General features: G+C 42.7%; 2 protein-coding genes across 14 annotated transcripts in view; both read left to right on the top strand.

Annotated features, from left to right (window-relative positions):
- LOC112467901 (CUGBP Elav-like family member 4) overlaps positions 1–16861 on the top strand; it is a 546980-nt gene that overhangs the window by 319471 nt on the left and 210648 nt on the right. The window lies entirely within an intron of this gene.
- On the top strand, positions 14059–15478 carry LOC112467903. The gene is made up of 2 exons (XM_025036813.1): positions 14059–14474; positions 15086–15478. The coding sequence occupies exons 1-2, from the start codon at positions 14408–14410 to the stop codon at positions 15424–15426; spliced, it is 408 nt and encodes a 135-aa protein (XP_024892581.1). The 5' UTR covers positions 14059–14407; the 3' UTR covers positions 15427–15478.

Below are 16861 nucleotides of genomic sequence, written 5' to 3'. Positions count from 1 at the left end.
CGATCGATCAGAACCGCCGAGTCGAAGGAGACAAAGCGTGTTGCTAGTGTTAAAGTGTCGGACGTCTGGTAATACCAATTCACTGTCGGTTCTGGATACTTAGCAGTGTGCGACGTGGCAGATATTGAAAGAGGAAGCACGTAGTATCCCGCGAAATTGGACAGTATTGACAAGTATCCTGAAGGGATAGCAAACGTATACTATACACGTACCTACACGTTTGCAGTTTACTACGAAAACTTGCATCTTCCTACGTGTACACGCAAAGCATTTATTTTTGAGATAATATCCGTATAACTGCCTTATTAAAATACAATTAAAGCTTCAAGATCGAATATTTACAATGAATTTTTGAATCTACTTGCAATAATAATTTCTCTCAAGACACTCATAATAGCGTAACATCCTTGTAACGTTACTGCAAATGGCATAGTGACGTAATACACATTCGGACGTTCGCAATCATGAGTCGTAATCCCCATTCTTATCGGTAGCATCAATCTGACAATATTGATTCGAGTATGTAGTCGGGCCTTCCGGCTGTCCATTTCAACCTATTGGCAAGTGCTTCGGAGCACATTATATTCTCGATTTATTGGATAGGCTTGCGAATTGGTGGGTGTGTGTGTGTGTGTGTGTGTATGTGTGTGTGATAGAGAGAGAGAGAGAGAGAAAGAGAGAGAGAGAAAGAATGAGAAAAAAAGTAGATAGAGAAGAGTTAGACGCACTACTAGCGCGAGACGGAAAAGGTCGTCGTTGGAGAGAAAAAAAACAGGGAGAAGGGACGAGCGGAGACCATCGTATACTCAGAAGGACGTGGACACGAGCGGCAACAAACACTCTCGTGCGTGGTCCCCTCTTGGGGAAAAGCTCCCGGCTACGACTCATTCCCGTGGTCCGTAAAGAGGCTAAGGATGCACTGGGGGTACGCGGGGACGAGCGAGCCAGGAACGTATAAAATGAAGACCAGGTCTGAAATGATAAAACTGAGGATATTTCTAGCTTACGCCGGTATAAAGGGAGGTCTTGGCGAGATGGAATGTCCCCGGCTGGGATGGCAGGGAGGCTAGATCGAGTCTCTTTCATATATGGACAATATCACCAAAATATGGTCAGTTTTAAGAACCATCCCGGCTCCGGGAGTGGCTCCTCTCGTCGTCGTAGTGATTTCCCGCGCCGCGTTTATATACAATCCCTCCTCTCTCTCTCTCTCACTCTCTTTTTCTTTTTCTTTTTCCCGCCTCGCGAGGGACACCCATCGACTCTTTGCACGCCCGTTGAACTTTACGAATTTTATTTTTCGCAAGGGCGGAGCGCGCGGCGCGGCGGACCGGGGAGCGCCACTCGCCTTTAATAAAGTTACACGCATTCGTTCCACCTCTATGAATACGTAAACGGCTGGGCGCTTATACCCCGATAGAAATATCCTCTTTAAAAGCGATTCCTTTCAGGATCGCATTTGCAGCGCGCACGGACGCCAAGTGGAACGCGACGTGGGCATGCCTTAAATCCTGGGATATGCCCGGGCAACTACGGAAAGAGACGGAGAATTATGAATAAGACGCGGCGTTTATCTCGGAGCGAGGTACGATAAAAGTATCCGGTATGTGGATATATCGTCGGAATTGCCATCCCGCTCGAATACCGAGCGTGGAGAGCGGGCGTATCTTTTGATTCGGTTCGCGACGGAGGAGGTACGTACCGTTTCCTGCCGTTTCTGTGGCGCAGCCGCGCGACGATAGGAGAGACCGAAGCCCACGAAGATCCGCTCATTTCCATCGCAGGATGAGAGATTAAGGCTACCCGATACTGCCCTACGCCGCGCGCGCTATTGTCATAGAGCGAATTGCAATTTTGGGTGTATAAAGAAGCGCGCAGATGGATCTCGCGAAGATCCTTGCTGCTGTCGCGCTGCTAACACTCGTCCCGCGCATTAATGCGGAATGAGATTACTTAGGTACGTGAGAGAGGGTCGCCTTCCAAGCTCTCTAGCACTGTTAATTTAAATTGACTATCGTTCTCGAAATAATGGCGGTGTCTTTGTCGCCTTTGCGCCGAGCTCCTATTCCCTTCGTCCTCGCCCTTCCAGGTCGTTGGTGCTCATTTTCGTTCCTCTCGCACCTCCCCGCCCGCCCTGGCTCGATCCCTGCGTTCTTCTCCTTTGAACAAGCGGGGAACTTTGCGAAATTGTATTTCGTCTCCAAATTAACAATTACATCGTTTTAAAAAGCTGCGCACTCCGGCTTTTAAGGGTTCTTCCTTCTGCAGTCGTTCCGTCGAATAGCGAGAGCAGCGATGGCCGAGGACAGAAGGCGGAAGCGAAAGCGACGCCGAGGACGCGACGTCCGGGGTAAGGGACATCCCGTTAAAAAACTCTTTCAATTATTTGCCGCACTAACGCACCCAGCGAACTTTTAGTTTTTAATCTGGCAGCCACGACGTGGCTATCGGGAAAATGAAAAAGGGGAAGGCTAGATGGGCCGCGTGTCTCTGCTCGAGCCTCTGCGAAGCGAACCCCGGTGTTCGGGGGTCAAAGAAAATTCCTGGACCTTAAATTGCTTTCGAGACTTTGTGCCCTCTTTCGCTTCCCACCGACCGACGATGGAAATGCTGATATCTGTATTAAAAATGTAGTCACGCGCTATATTCACATGTCCTTCTAAACGTGTCTCCGTCGCACTTGTGTGCGGTACATTGTTGTATATTTGTCCTCGCGTTACGTCTGATTTTTCCATTTTTCAATAATATCGTATCGTTTGCCAGGGTTATATCAAGATGTCGATCGAGGCACGTCCTCGCCCTCGTGCTGCGCGAATGAATCTTTTCATCCCGGAGCAATTTCCGCGAAACAGTTTTGCGCACGCAGCTGTTGGTAGGCATTATCGTTTGGCGTCCCTTCGCGATTTTGCGCAAATCAAATGGCGGCTCCGACACGAGCGTTCGGCTTTTTCTTTGATGCCCTTTCGAGCCTTCGCCATGCCGGAGAGAAGGCAGTCGAGTGAGAGCGTGCAGCCATCCCTTGGCAGGGGGTGGCGGTTGGCGAGGCGATCGCGACGTAAGGGGCGTTCGAAGCGATGCTATGCGATGCCTCGACGCCTCGTACCTTCGGCCCACACAAAGGTCTCTCGCGTTATTGGCAGACCGCTTTACCGCGTCACCCTCCGCCGTCTCCTTCCTCTTCCTACACCCCGACACCGTTCTGGACGTGTTACGTCGAATATTCCACCGTATCGCCGGATCGCAAGATTTTCTTTCTCGCCCTCCTTCGCTCGATAGACGAAGGAAAGATCCGTCACGTTGCTCGTGAAAGCCGATATCTTCTCTGTGTAACCTCTGCAAAGTCTGGGCTATCCCCGACGTTGCTAGAATTTTGATGGCACGCGGAAAAATCAATCGCTGTGACTTGGAGTTTTGGGAAAAATATACGACCTCGAAGGTAGCCGATAAATATATTCGTTCGCGGTAATTCCTTTAGATCCTCTCTGTTCCTCTCCCTAGCCATATATTTCTAGATATATTTGGGATATATACGTACACCGAAGAGTATATAGTACGTTTCTACTGATTTCTATACTAGATACTGGAGTATAGCGAGGTAACCGGGCGTTTCTATTGGTCCTCTCTTGTTAAAATAATACTTGTCGAACGGACTGCGAAAAATATCTTCAAAATAGCAGACGCGGTGCGAGTGCCGCGAACGAAATCCCTTTATTTACCCATGAACGAAAATCAACACGTGGGTAAAGTCGGAAACGCACACGCTCGCGCAGGAAATACGCATGCGGCGGACAAAAAGGTCTGGTCAGCCTGCCGCAGAGCCCTGACGTTACACCCGTGGAAAGCACCGCAATTTGCGCGATTACGTTTTCGGTTTTCCTGTCGCGAGTCATACGAGAGTTTCTACCCGCATCCGGCATGATGGAATATTACCGAGCAAAACGGCTGAAACTCCGCCACATAAATCAGCTGGACCCCCAGGGTGATTTATTTATTTGTTAAGAGGAATAGAACTGCCACACTGTCGACGGCTCGTAGGAAGTGAGTCTGCGCATATTACATACGTAAGCCTGGAAATTGCTTTAGGAAGAACGCATGCTGCAATATTACGGAATGTATACGGAATAAAATATTTTAAGCGTGAACAGCGGCAGTTGTTCGTCAACGTCGATGACATTGAACATTTCTTTGTAAAATTCTTTTTCCATGAATCAGATAAGCACGAAAATGTGTGATAAATAGAAATTTTGCTGTTTAAAATACAGAGAAAAAAGCCTGCAGATTGACATACACGCATTTCCGTATAAGTTTCCTACAGGAAATTAAATCCGCGTTGTGTAATTAAAAATTGTTTACCTCAAACAAGTTTATACCACATTTTGGAGACTGTCTTATTCAATGTATCTTATTCATTTATAGAGACTTAAACGCGCGGCGAAGCGTTGAAATGCGTCGAGCTTGTTACATAGGTTTGTTACATAAGCTCTCCCATACTCGCATGCTGTGACATGCGCGTAGCGTATGTATTCTTTTCGAGTTCGACGGTTTTGGCCTTTGTGTTCGGGCGGGTTAAAAGGAATAGAAGGTCGGTCGTAAAAAAAAGAGCCGGTGCGCCGAAAGAATTAGCTAATTGACGAAACCTCTCAGAAAGAAAAGAGCCGAGAGAGGAAAGCTTTTTCAGGGAAGACAAAGAAGTAAAGAACCAAACTTTCAGTTCTATTGTCCGCCCCGAACAATTTGATCCGCTTCAATATAGGTTGACTTTGTGAAACCCAAGGCAGAGCTTCGCGATTACTTACTCGAATAGAATTCCACGGCGTCGCGGATATCAGAGATATTTAAAACTTCTTTCCGCCCCGCTTATAATAAATGCCTTCCTACACAAACCGTTGCAGCATTCGAATCCCCCTATTTGGTGCACGCGTATTTCGAGTTCGCGCCGCCCGTTGTTCGCGTTTTGAGCAATTTCACCCTTGACTTTTACAAACGATTACAGTCGCTACGTTCCACATTCCCCAACCTTCATAATCGCGAGCAATTAAGTGTTCTCGACGTGACTAACGCGCGAAGTAAGGCGCTACCTATCTGCGCATAGCAAATGCCCGCGCCAGATTTTCGATGCTGCGTACAAGATACGCGAAGCGAAATTGTGAGAGCTAATGCGCCTGTCTGAATCGCTGCTAGACTCTTATGTCTTCAAATTCTCGGTACGTATCTAAATTATTGCTGAAGCCTCTTCAAACTTTCTAGAATCCTTCTAACGAGGCGAGATCGCAGATGTTACCTCTAATTTCACGATTACATGCAATTTACACAAGTGCATAACAATTATAATTTCGCACATACGTGCGAAAATCACAAACAAAATAAGGTATTATATAATTAAAAAGCAAGTGATAATAATTAATTGAATGAAATTAGAATTAAATTAAAAAAAAAAATTACTTTTTATATACTTTCGACTTTGTAAGTACAATCGTCTTTTGTTGGAAGCCTCTCAAGCCAGCTATCTTGTTATCATAGAATATTGCTTAGACGATTTATGCATCACTTTGTCCGTAGAAATGCTGCAACATAAATACGCTTGAGTGCTATTGACAACTTATCATTATCGGAATACGTATACAGCCCCCAAATAGGATTTCCTTGTCAGTTATTATCATCGTTATTCCATATGCCACCGACCGATGTGGGCGTCTTTGTCGATCCGACGCTACATCGTATCAAATCCATCATAACTCCCACGTAACGAGATACTTATCGTTAGGGATGCCTTCAAATTGCCACTCATTGTTTTACCCTTATCGTACTTAGTTACGACATATGAATGATTTACAGAGAAAACGTCGTACAGGAACATCTCGAATAATTTTCTAATATCATCATAATGTACATCTCGTTTGAATATTATCATTATATACAATTAAATAAAATCGCACAGAGTAGCCTTACTTACTAATATTAACGTAAAAAAACTTTCTACTAATATTTTTAATAAAGTAAACACATCTTCCTTACAACTAAAATGCGTAAAATATAGAGTGATTCATAGAAAATTAAAGGAAAAATTAAAATTAAAGGAAAAATAACGCAAAGAAAAAATAATTCTCCTCCGAGCTACATGTGACTTGAAATATCTTATGCCTCGTCATTTTAGACAAGGAAAAATTAATTTTATTTTATAGAGAAATACATCATTAAAATGCAGGTCGGAAATATTAAAATATTTTGTACATATTCAACACGTCAACGCATACCTTTACCAAACGTAGCTCTTGGTACATGGTCACCATGTCGACCGGGATACTGGACTGCGGGCGCAGTTTGTGCAAGGGACACGCCTCTGAATGGGGTATAATTAAGTCGGCAACATCGACGCAGTCCCCCAACCGCGTGGCCCTTGGGAAAGGACGGGCAAGAACAAACACGGCTAAATGAGCGCCGCAGTTTCTCTCGTTACCGCCCGGCCTACAAGCTTGCGGGGTATCTTCTATCTTCGGCGTCGTTATCAAGGACTTTGTGGACGGACGAGCGCCCAACTTGTTCATTTCTGAACTCATCAAGGTCGCGCGAATCTATCGATGGTCCCCTCGCATGGTCCATAATTTCGTTTCGCGACGCACTCGCCGGAATCTCAATGCCGGTACACGAATGTCGACGATGAAATCACGACGCTCTCACTTGAATCGTGAGAATATATTTTCTTGCAATTCTATGTCGGTGGTTTTAGTAATTTTTTGTCCAAATAAAGAATTTAACCCCTTACTTACTCGTTAAGAATCTTATTTTACATAACTAAAATTATTCCATCAATGTCGAAACTCCAACTACGCAGAAAAAATAACAGCGTATAATAAATTCTTCTCGTGATTTCTAAATACAAATATGAAACGTAGAAACCTTTATAGTATTTTTTTTTCAAGCATTCAATAAAAGTAACGCTTTTATCATATTACGTACAATTATTTTAGTCGAGCAATTTATAGCAATGAAGTGACGGCAACGCAAACAAGAATACGAAATAAGATGAAACGACACGATGCGGTGATGCATATGTCACGACGCGTTTAGTTGCACGCGGCGAGAAATCTTGATTGCGCCTTTTCACCAGTGCCTGGACATGTAGTAATAAGAACGAAACACGACTACGAATTATATGTACGAATCACTACGCTTGTACGTGAGAGCGAGCGCTTCTTCCTATACGTGTCCATTTCGTTGATTTTCAAAGGGGTCAATATAGTTTCCGCGCACGGAATATCGTAATTAAGAGCCGTTGGAAACAGTCTGTCGTCGATGGTAACCTGCTGACTTTTTTACGCGAGGCGGAGAGAAATATTGGCTCCATCGCTACCATTGTTTACGTCACACTTGGCGCGATTTCAATTGAATTAGCCGGAACGTGAAACGCTTGTGTACAGACTACGTGTTTGCGAAAGCTTTCAGCGCAATAACACCTAAATTTTTATTTCTTTGTTAGCTTAAATGACATAAGACAAACAAACTGAATATTTTATCGAAAACTTATTAGTGATGGCGCACGATTTTTTTTTTAATGATTACGCAAGATAATAAAAACACTTGGCGCACTCTGGAAAATAGACTGTTCAATGATTGCGATTGGTACTTGGTGCAAACTCTCGAGTTCGGTGGGCAAATTTCGTGAAGAATGAAGCATCCCCCGGAGGAAAAAGACGCGAGGCAAGATCGGTGAATGACTTTTCATTAAGGCTCGATTCATTCCTCATTTTTTTTCCTCTTTTCCTCCCGCTCTAGATGGTCACAGATAAATTACTGAATCTTTGGCACTTCTTTCTCGCCCTCAAGCTCTTCACGGACAATTTAGCTGCGCGGCGTCTTCCGCCTCTCGCTCGCAGAAGCGTGTCTTCTCTCTCGCTCTTCTCTCTCCTTTTCCTTCTCTGCCCGATACAAACTTTTAAATAAGACGCTTCTGGGCGAATTGACTTCCTTCCTACGACGATGCCGCTTTGAGGGAGTCGGTGCCTCGTCTGAGCGCCCTCCGTTTCTACCTTGCCTTGCCCCATCCCACGCCCTTCCTCTTCTTTGTTCCGTTCCGTTCTCCCTCAAGGAGACGTCGGCTATCGAGTGCATGTCATCAACATTGTTATTGTGGTATCAATTTCCGCCTGCGATTCCAATTACCCGGACTTCCCGCCGGTGTAAAATTCAGCCCTACGTCTGCGCGGACCCCAATGAAAACTCGGAACGAAGTTGAAAACGAAACGAATAACGGCGAGTTTATGAGGGAAAGAACGCTCCCTCTATACCTTAGTCGGCTGTTCTTGCGGAATATTTTCAGAAATTGACAATAATACGTTTATTTTCCTCGTCAGGTATTCCACGTATAACATTATTTGTGTTCGCAAACAACTTAATATTTTATGCGTGGTGCACCGCTCCGCAACTTCTGGGCTCTGCGTATTCGAATACTTTTGTATATCTATACCTTAACTCGTATTTTTTAACTCCGGTAACTTCATGCGAATATTATGCATGCTTATTTTTCTCCATTATTATTATTTTTTTTTTATTGGGCAAAAATACATTCGTGACACGGAAATCGTGATCTGTTTGAATATTAATTACAGTGAATTAACTTGCAAAGAGAGCCGTGTCGTTGGTTTTCGAGTAGTTTCTGCAATATTCGCGAATGTTATGTCGAGACGCGTTCCGGGCAAAACTATATCAGAATATCTAAGGATAACATTAGTAAAACGCCAAAGTCGAGACTCACCAAGAATGTGACTCGAAAATCACTTGTCTTCCGCTAATTAGAACGGAGTGCTCTGCCATCTTTGCGGTCTTAAAGCATACGCGAACTTTGCTCGAAGTACGACGGAAGAGCGTACAATCCCCCCGGCATACGTATACCCAACATTTGTTAAACATACCCGTTGAATGTACTCACGAAATTTCCATATATATGGAGTACAACGAATGTTATATCAGACATCGCGCGCTTTTGCCTGAATGCTCCTAATACACGCGGTAACGTTAAATGAAAATAATCGACATTCTTTCGACACACATTCGGCTTGAAACGTACTAGTCTAGGAATACAGGCGTATATACACGCATGCCCTCGGATAGATCGATTTCGCTATTTGGTTATTCGACAGCTTCGGAATCCGGGCCGTGCCCGTGGGACAGCTGAAATGGGATCACGGTGGCTCGCTTTCGAAACGTGGCGAGGGGAAGGAGGGTGTAGGGGGGGGGACGAAAGTTCGGACGATTTCATGAATCACAAATGAGGGACGAAATGACATTAAACTGGCGGACTTTTGCGCGTACAGCCAGCGAGCGAGCGAGGTACGTAAGGCGGATGCGTCGTGCGCTGGCAGCGCAAAAAGGAAGAAACGCCGCGCGATATCGTCTCGCGTAAAAGCCCCCTTATGGTGTTATCAGCATTTACGGCAGCTGTTTTGTCGCTAAATGTGCATTGAAACGAATGTGCCATTATCCTCACGCTAATTCAGCCTTATGTTCTTTGTTCCAGGTAAGTTCGGTAATCGCGCTACTGGGAGTACCTACCTTCGGGATTCCCGACACTTTGGTATCCTTAGCGTCGTGGAGGGGGGGGGTGAGTTTTCCTCGCGATGTATCCTCGCCGACTCCTTTTATACTCACGTTAACAGAGATTTCTCTATATAAATACACGCGAAAGCGGTAGATAAGGACCCACTTGCCAAACTTAATTTGGAAGAAACTTTCGGAATGAATGGTATTGAAATTTGAGTTTCGTCTTGTATCACTTTGCATAAAATCGTAGAAGTAGAATGTTATTCCACAATTTCAGTAACTAGGTCAGAATTCAACGTGGATATTGTAACGATGAATTTCACAGAATTTACAGTTTCAGCAGAAATCTTCTCGCAAAGATATTTCGTATTATATGCATTTACGTATTATATTATTACGCGTAATTACAGTAAATTTCATGCGTCATAAAGATATCCGAAATAGCATCAAAAACCACAAAATTTCGATGTCCTTTCTCTAGCGAGTAACGCTAACGTATGTTTCAAATGCGCTAAAGAGACAGTAAAACAATTTTATACGGCTGTTAAAGCCTTTGAAATAGATAAAAATACATCCTGCGGAAACCTACCATGCGTGCGAATACACACAGCTATTTTCTTTTATGTTCTGTATCGTATAATAAAATACACGTACATTATACAAAATTCCACAATTTGTATCTATATTATTTTGCTTCCTTTTACTGTTTTGTTATATCCTATAACCACTCCTCTCCCACACACAGTGTATTAAAAACCAGATATGATAATACTCTTTCGAAAAAGTTAGTTATTTTTATTTAGAAGCTTAAGCTAATCGTCTCCGCAAAAATAACCTTTATTTTTTTATTCTGTAATTAACTGCTCGTGGTCTATTGAAATAAGTAGAAAAACGGCGGCAAACGGATGTTTTTATTCGCGGTAAGACGTCATGTCCGTTCTCCGACGAATAATTCACGGGGGAGCCTAAGCAAATACTTATCGATACTCCTGTATTTTCCTATCGCGGGCGATCAGTTTCGCGTCCAGCCCCTTTATAACATAGCTTGCGCGATTTCCGCTTCTCGGTCGTTCTCGCCTCTCATGACTTTGACACTATCTTTAGGTGCGTGTGACCGATAGTCGATGACCGCAGTCGATTGTTCGATGCTTCAACTTTGCTCGATGGCACAATGGATCCATTTAGCCTACGGTTGGTCGTCTACTCGAAATCGTCGTCCCTTCCGCGCCCCCGAACCGCAGAAATGTTTGCATTTACCAGAGCCAGGTTGTGTGTGTTCCCGGTGAAAGCTTTTGGGGTTGTTCGAAGTGTCAACTCGGAATGCGTCCATCTATCGTACGGTATACAACACACGGCCATCAGGACGAGAACCAGCGTCGGGATACTTTATCTTCGTACATCCAGGGACGAAAAATACTGCACGATGAAAAAAATCGATCCAATAAGAGAAAAACTCGGTATCTTATAGTCTCTCGTGAGTCAATTTTAAAATTTAGATCTTGGCTCAATTTTCTAAGACACTTTAAAATCGTATTAAAATAATAATCATCGTTTCTCGTTGCTATGTGCACGGATATACGAAACTGTTGTGCAACACATAAATAAAAATAACATCTCAGTATAAATAAAATTCAATATAAATGTTTAACGTAAATGAAAATTAAGCCGTCGTAAGCGGTTGAAGAGAGAGGATCGACTTATCACGATTTTTCAATTCTGTTATCGGACGCCAGACAGTACACATTATACGAGACGTTGCCTTACCGGCAACAGTAACTAAGATGATATTTTATCCTTTCCAATCCCGATGTATCCTAGAGGTAGCTAGGCGCCTCCCGTAAATGCGGTTATTATGTTATCTCAATCCAGCAGGAGGGCGGCGTATCCATATGCAGGGAGCGCCCCTGGTATCGGATGAGTTCAGCTCAGACGGCGAGAAATACGCACATTATTTTTCATGCTCTCATTTTTGTCACGATTTTAACAACCTTCGTTACGGCAGGGAAATTAGTATAATCTGTTGGCCGTCCTAATTAACGCTTAAAGCGCGGCGCCTTTTTTTTCCTCGCCTTACGGTTTTTCTCTCTTTCCGTCGTTAATTCTTTCACGGGAGACCGTTAATTTTTATCAACCTCCCTCGTGGAACTTGTACTCCCCGCTTTATTTCCAGCGGAGATATACACAGGTAATAATAATTCGGCGGGAATATATTTCTCTCGGCATGGTTATGCGATACGATATTGCTTCGTCGACACGAGTTCGATAATCGTAGCTCTGGATTTTACAACTAGTAATGCTTTTGATCCCAGAAAGAGCTGAACATTCGTTTAAAGAACGGTTGCATTGTGATATGTATTTCATATTTTTCTATCCCTCGGGATTTACGGGATTACGTAATATACCGTCATGTGTTTCTTGCATCGGAAATAATTCGGCGAGCACTATATTTGACTATCACATCTAGACACAAGATATTTCCAGCATAGGAAGCGTTTCCGCTTGCGATAGTGTTAAAAAATCGCGTTTCTCCGGCGATGTATTTCCATACGACGTATACGGCATCCTGCCGTGTGCGCTCGGAAGTAGGTGCTCGATATTGCTTGAAAATTGCGGTGCACACAGCGGCTGGTAATCGAGATAGCGCGGGATCAAAGAGGCTGTATAACTAAATACACATTTGGTCCTCGGGTCGTAGTGCAACGGGCAATATTTCGTGGTGGCGGCAGCATCAACGGTGACGATATTGGGTGGTGCGCTCTCACCGCGCCGATACCTTCAGCTAGTTGGCCTTGCTTGGACTCCCCGAGTTCGGAGTCCGGCACATTAACGGAGATAGTAGCTCCGCTCAAACGTATAATTGCGGGACGAGGCAATTGTGGGAGTCCCTTGGGAACCGGGGGCTCCCGCAAATCCGCCCGCCCACCAACTTCGAACCCCTTCAGTCCACACGTTTCTCCCGGCACAAGCCTCTCTCTCTCTCTCTCTCGGTAAGATGCCCCTTTCCTCCATTGAGTCGCCTCCGCACGACCGCCTCCTATCTTCTCTCTCGCGGCAGATAACCGAAAACGATGATATTACGTGTCCAATCCCGCGCGTCAGACCGGTCTCTACGTCTAGTTGCGATTATCCCTTGTCCTCGTACAGATTTTCGTTCCTTCTTGGAGGCCTCCGTCTTGAAATCGTCCTATATGTTTCCCCACTTCTTTTCTATCGCGATAGTTCATTCACTTATACTTTGCGGCAGAACGAGACGTGGCAAACAAAAGCAAAAATAACGTGCCGCATATTCTCTATCGATCAGCAATGACGGTAAATAAAAATCGCAATTATACTTGAATTATTTCAAATGGTGAGAGAGAGAGAGAGAGAGAATTTCGGTACGTAAAGAATTATCGAATAAATGACGAGACATATTAATGAACCGTATCGTTTTCCGTTCGTTTCGCACTGCAATCACTCCGATGTTATTTATTCCTTTGATGTACACACAGCACCCGAGCGTGCGCCATCGATGAATTCAGCGCGTGGTATTTCGGCGAATCTAATATAATGAAATGTAACTTCAAACGGTTAATATATCGAACGATCGCCGCGTTACGCTACGTCGCCGTCGATGGGGGCCACACAATTTAACGAGGCGTCGAAACTATGACGGACTATCACGCTGCCCTCGGAAATTCCAGACATATCGTCCCAATTTTCTGCGCGTACGCGGCTAATGAGGTATGGGCTGCATTCACTTGCAGGCTACGCGCCTCTCTGTCACTTTGATCGTGCATAATACACCAGGCTAGGTTACGGAGAGGGACCATATAACTAATTATATACTATTACGCGCCTGATTTCCCCGCGGGCGAAAAATAGAGGAAATATATCAGAAAGCCTCCGACGAGAGTAATAAGTGCTATTAAGATCCGCCACCTCGCGCTCGTTCCCTTCCCCCGCGTTCTCCTTCTCCGTCGCGCAACGCGAAAACCGAGACCGGAAGGAAGAGGAGAGGAAAGTGCGCGAAAAAAGAAAGAAAGGACAGAAACAACGCGGCCGAAAGAATATAAAGAAAATAGCTTATCCTCCCGTCAACCTGCTTTCGGGTGCATTGCTTATTAATGACCGTACTTCATCCAATTAGAATAAATTACCGCTATGTACTTCTTTCGGATGCTGTATGCCCCGATACGTCTCGAATGACCGAGGGGAGAAACTCGATTCGTGGAAACGCTATCGCGGTACTTCCGTCCGATACACATTTTCCGTCGTTTTCCTTCCTCCTTCCTAACCACTCTCGTCAATGTGAATTAAGCGCGTTAATTCGGCAACAAGTGCGCGAATCAGAGATTTTACGCTAATTAAGTCGGATAATCGGACACTCTTTTAATAATTCAATGAAATTTCAGCGACTCTAATCCATACACGGAGAAAATTTTATAGTAAATATTACTATGGTGTCGCACTAGCTGCGGACCATCGAGGAATTTTAAGTTAAATTACTACACCCAGAGAAATGATTTATTACATTCAAATAAATAAGTACATTAGAACATTATTTATTTGAATATAATATAATTTTATTTGTGCGAACAAAATTTTTATTAGATTGTGACTATGAGAGCTACTTGGTGCAACTAAATAATTTTATTTATGTATAGCTGTGCCATATAAAGAAATATTCTTTTGGTTTGAATAAACGCGATATTCAAAATTAAAAATATAAATAAGTATTTCTTTTGGTCAAATAGATCAAATCAAGTTGCGCTTGCTAATAGATGTAGCTGGCTGCGTCGCGCGCGCCCGTCACTTATTTTGTTTCTCGTCCTGTATAGACGTGTGCAGTGTGCAGTGCGTTTTGTCGAAAATTATTGTAACAGTGAAGATGGATCATGAGATGGTGACATTCTTACAAAATTCAGGCTTGGAGAGCTACATAGAAATTTTCACAAGTATATTCTAATTCTAAAATGCACGAAACTTATATATGTGAGATGTGACGAATGACCGGCGCCCTATTATCACCTTTCACTAAGAATAACTTTTACAGTTATTCTATCATAATGGGTTATTAATCGTTTATAGTAAAAAATGTATGTCGGTCCTTCTTTCGCTTAGGGCCAATTTCTTCACCGTTGGATAACTCTATCCTTCGGTTAACCTCACTCTTCACTCTTTCTAACCTCACTCTTTCTAACTGCCCCCCTTAGAAAAAGATGAAGAGTGAGGTTAACCGAAGGATAGGGTTATTCGATGGTGAAGAAATTGGCCATTAGAGAAAGCTCGTACAATGTATCGATGATCAATGTATATGACGAATGCGAAGCTTTTCGTCATCTCGTGTCTTTGATCTTATTCAAATAAACAAACATTTTTATCAAATGAGAGGGCATGTGTGGTTCAAATAAATTCTATTAAAATGAAATAAATTTTTTTATTTTTATAAAATTTATTTGAATAAAATCAGTTTTCTCGAGTGTTCCGTCGTTTCGATGTCGTTTCAGTTTTAGGAAATGTATCATCATCAGTTTCAATAATAATGTTTTTATAATTGCGATTGCAGAAAACAAAATTGATGAAGAATTCGTTGCTATTAAATGGATCGATTATAACGGGCGATTGTATAAAGCAGGGAAATGTGTTGTACGCACAGATACACACGACGATTTGCCACATTTCGGATTAGTGACAGCTATATTCGTAAAGCAGGAGACAGTATTGCTTTCATATCAAAATATACGCACCCTCGGTTTTGACGAACACTGCCATTCATATGTTGTTGAACCTAATGAAGTTGATGTTCAGAATCGATATATTAATGTCAATAATTTGCCAGATTCAACACCTTTATATTTGCGCAAAATGAATGAGAAGCATTATATTACTGTTCCTTATGCCGCATAATTAAAAAAAACTTCGATTTGTTATTAAATTAACTATATGTATAAAACTGTAATTGCATACTTTTATACCATATATACATATACTATGTATATTTTATACTTTGTTTATTTTAAAAATTGTATTTTTTTAGTTTTAATTAAAATAAACAAATTTTAAGCAATTTTGTGTTTTATTTAATTTTTGTATAAAATCAGAAAGCAATAGGCCTATATATATGAAAAAAAATCAAATATATATTTTATTTAAAAATATATTTTATTTAAAGAAAAAAATATTGTTGCTACAAATAAATATTTTATTAGATACTAAGAAAGTCATTAAGTTGACATTAAATATGTGAACTCTTAGTATCTAATAAAATATTTATTTATAGCAACAAACATGTAGCCAAATAAATAAATAAGCTTGAAATTAATAAAATGCTATTAGGCCGATATATAAATAAAAGAATTTATTAGTCTGAACAAAATTTTATTTGTTCTGAATAAATCTTTTCTCTGGGTGTATGTTTATGGTAAAAATTACGTTATTTTATCGTTTTTAAAACAATAATTATAGTATTTTAACTTGAAATTCCTCGATGGTCCGCAGCTAGTGCGACACCATAGTAATATTTACTATAAAATTTTCTCCGTGTACCAAAGATATTATTTACTGTCTTTGTGGCTGATCGCTTTTTGCGCGTCAAATCTTCATGGTCTTCGTTTAAGATAGTTGCTTGATTGCAATTTTGACTGTAGAGCTGCGCACGGTTGTCTTATCGGATTTAGCAGAGTCTAGACTCCGGGCGGAGGAGGGGAAGAAAGCGGGGAGGGAGAAAGCGAATACCCTGGTTAGGTGGAAAGTTAAGGTTGGGTCTTTACTTAACCGTAATCGGAAGATATTGCCGGCAGCACTGTACCAAGGGCACTTTACCAGCCGCCTTAAGAAAGCACTAGCTTCGCGAGGCCCGGTAACGCCAGTCCGGACCGTTATTAAAAGAACCCCCTTTATCTCAGCTTCTCTCTCTCTTTCTCTCTTTTCCCTCTCGCTTTCTTCCTCTTCCCTTGTCTTCTTCGCCGAGATGCCGCTTCCAGTCACTCTCGTTCCCTTTGAAGCTAAGCGTATTTCTATGTCAACCTTTGTACTTTTTAGCGAAAGAACCTACGGCGCCAATGGGTCTACTATGCGCGCCTCCGTAACGTCGCAAGGTAACGTCCGTTTCAGCGAGCGACCGCGCGCGCCTTAATGGCGCTTCTTAATTTCTTGGGGTGAGACGGGATCTCAAAATAGTTACGGACGAGATGCAGCAACAGGAGATTGCAGGGTCTCTCCGCAGGGACAAATACCGGAATGACGACGCGTTTCATTCGCCCGTTCACCTTCCTTTTTGATAACTCTTCTCTCTTTTTTAATTACAGTCTATTCCGCGAGCGCTTAACGTTTTATTCGTCAA

Source organism: Temnothorax curvispinosus, unplaced genomic scaffold (genome assembly GCF_003070985.1).
Source record: "Temnothorax curvispinosus isolate PA1 unplaced genomic scaffold, ASM307098v1 QBEX01017878.1, whole genome shotgun sequence".
Lineage (NCBI taxonomy): Eukaryota > Metazoa > Arthropoda > Insecta > Hymenoptera > Formicidae > Temnothorax > Temnothorax curvispinosus.
This window is presented reverse-complemented; position numbering and strand designations above follow the sequence as displayed.

What these genes read in the sequence shown, in the direction of transcription:
- LOC112467903 (XM_025036813.1), top strand. Translation starts at nt 14,408, where the DNA reads ATGGATCATGAGATGGTGACATTCTTACAAAATTCAGGCTTGGAGAGC. An exon ending in CTACATAGAAATTTTCACAA is followed by an intron (nt 14,475 to 15,085) that starts GTATATTCTAAT and finishes TTGCGATTGCAG; the next exon opens with AAAACAAAATTGATGAAGAA.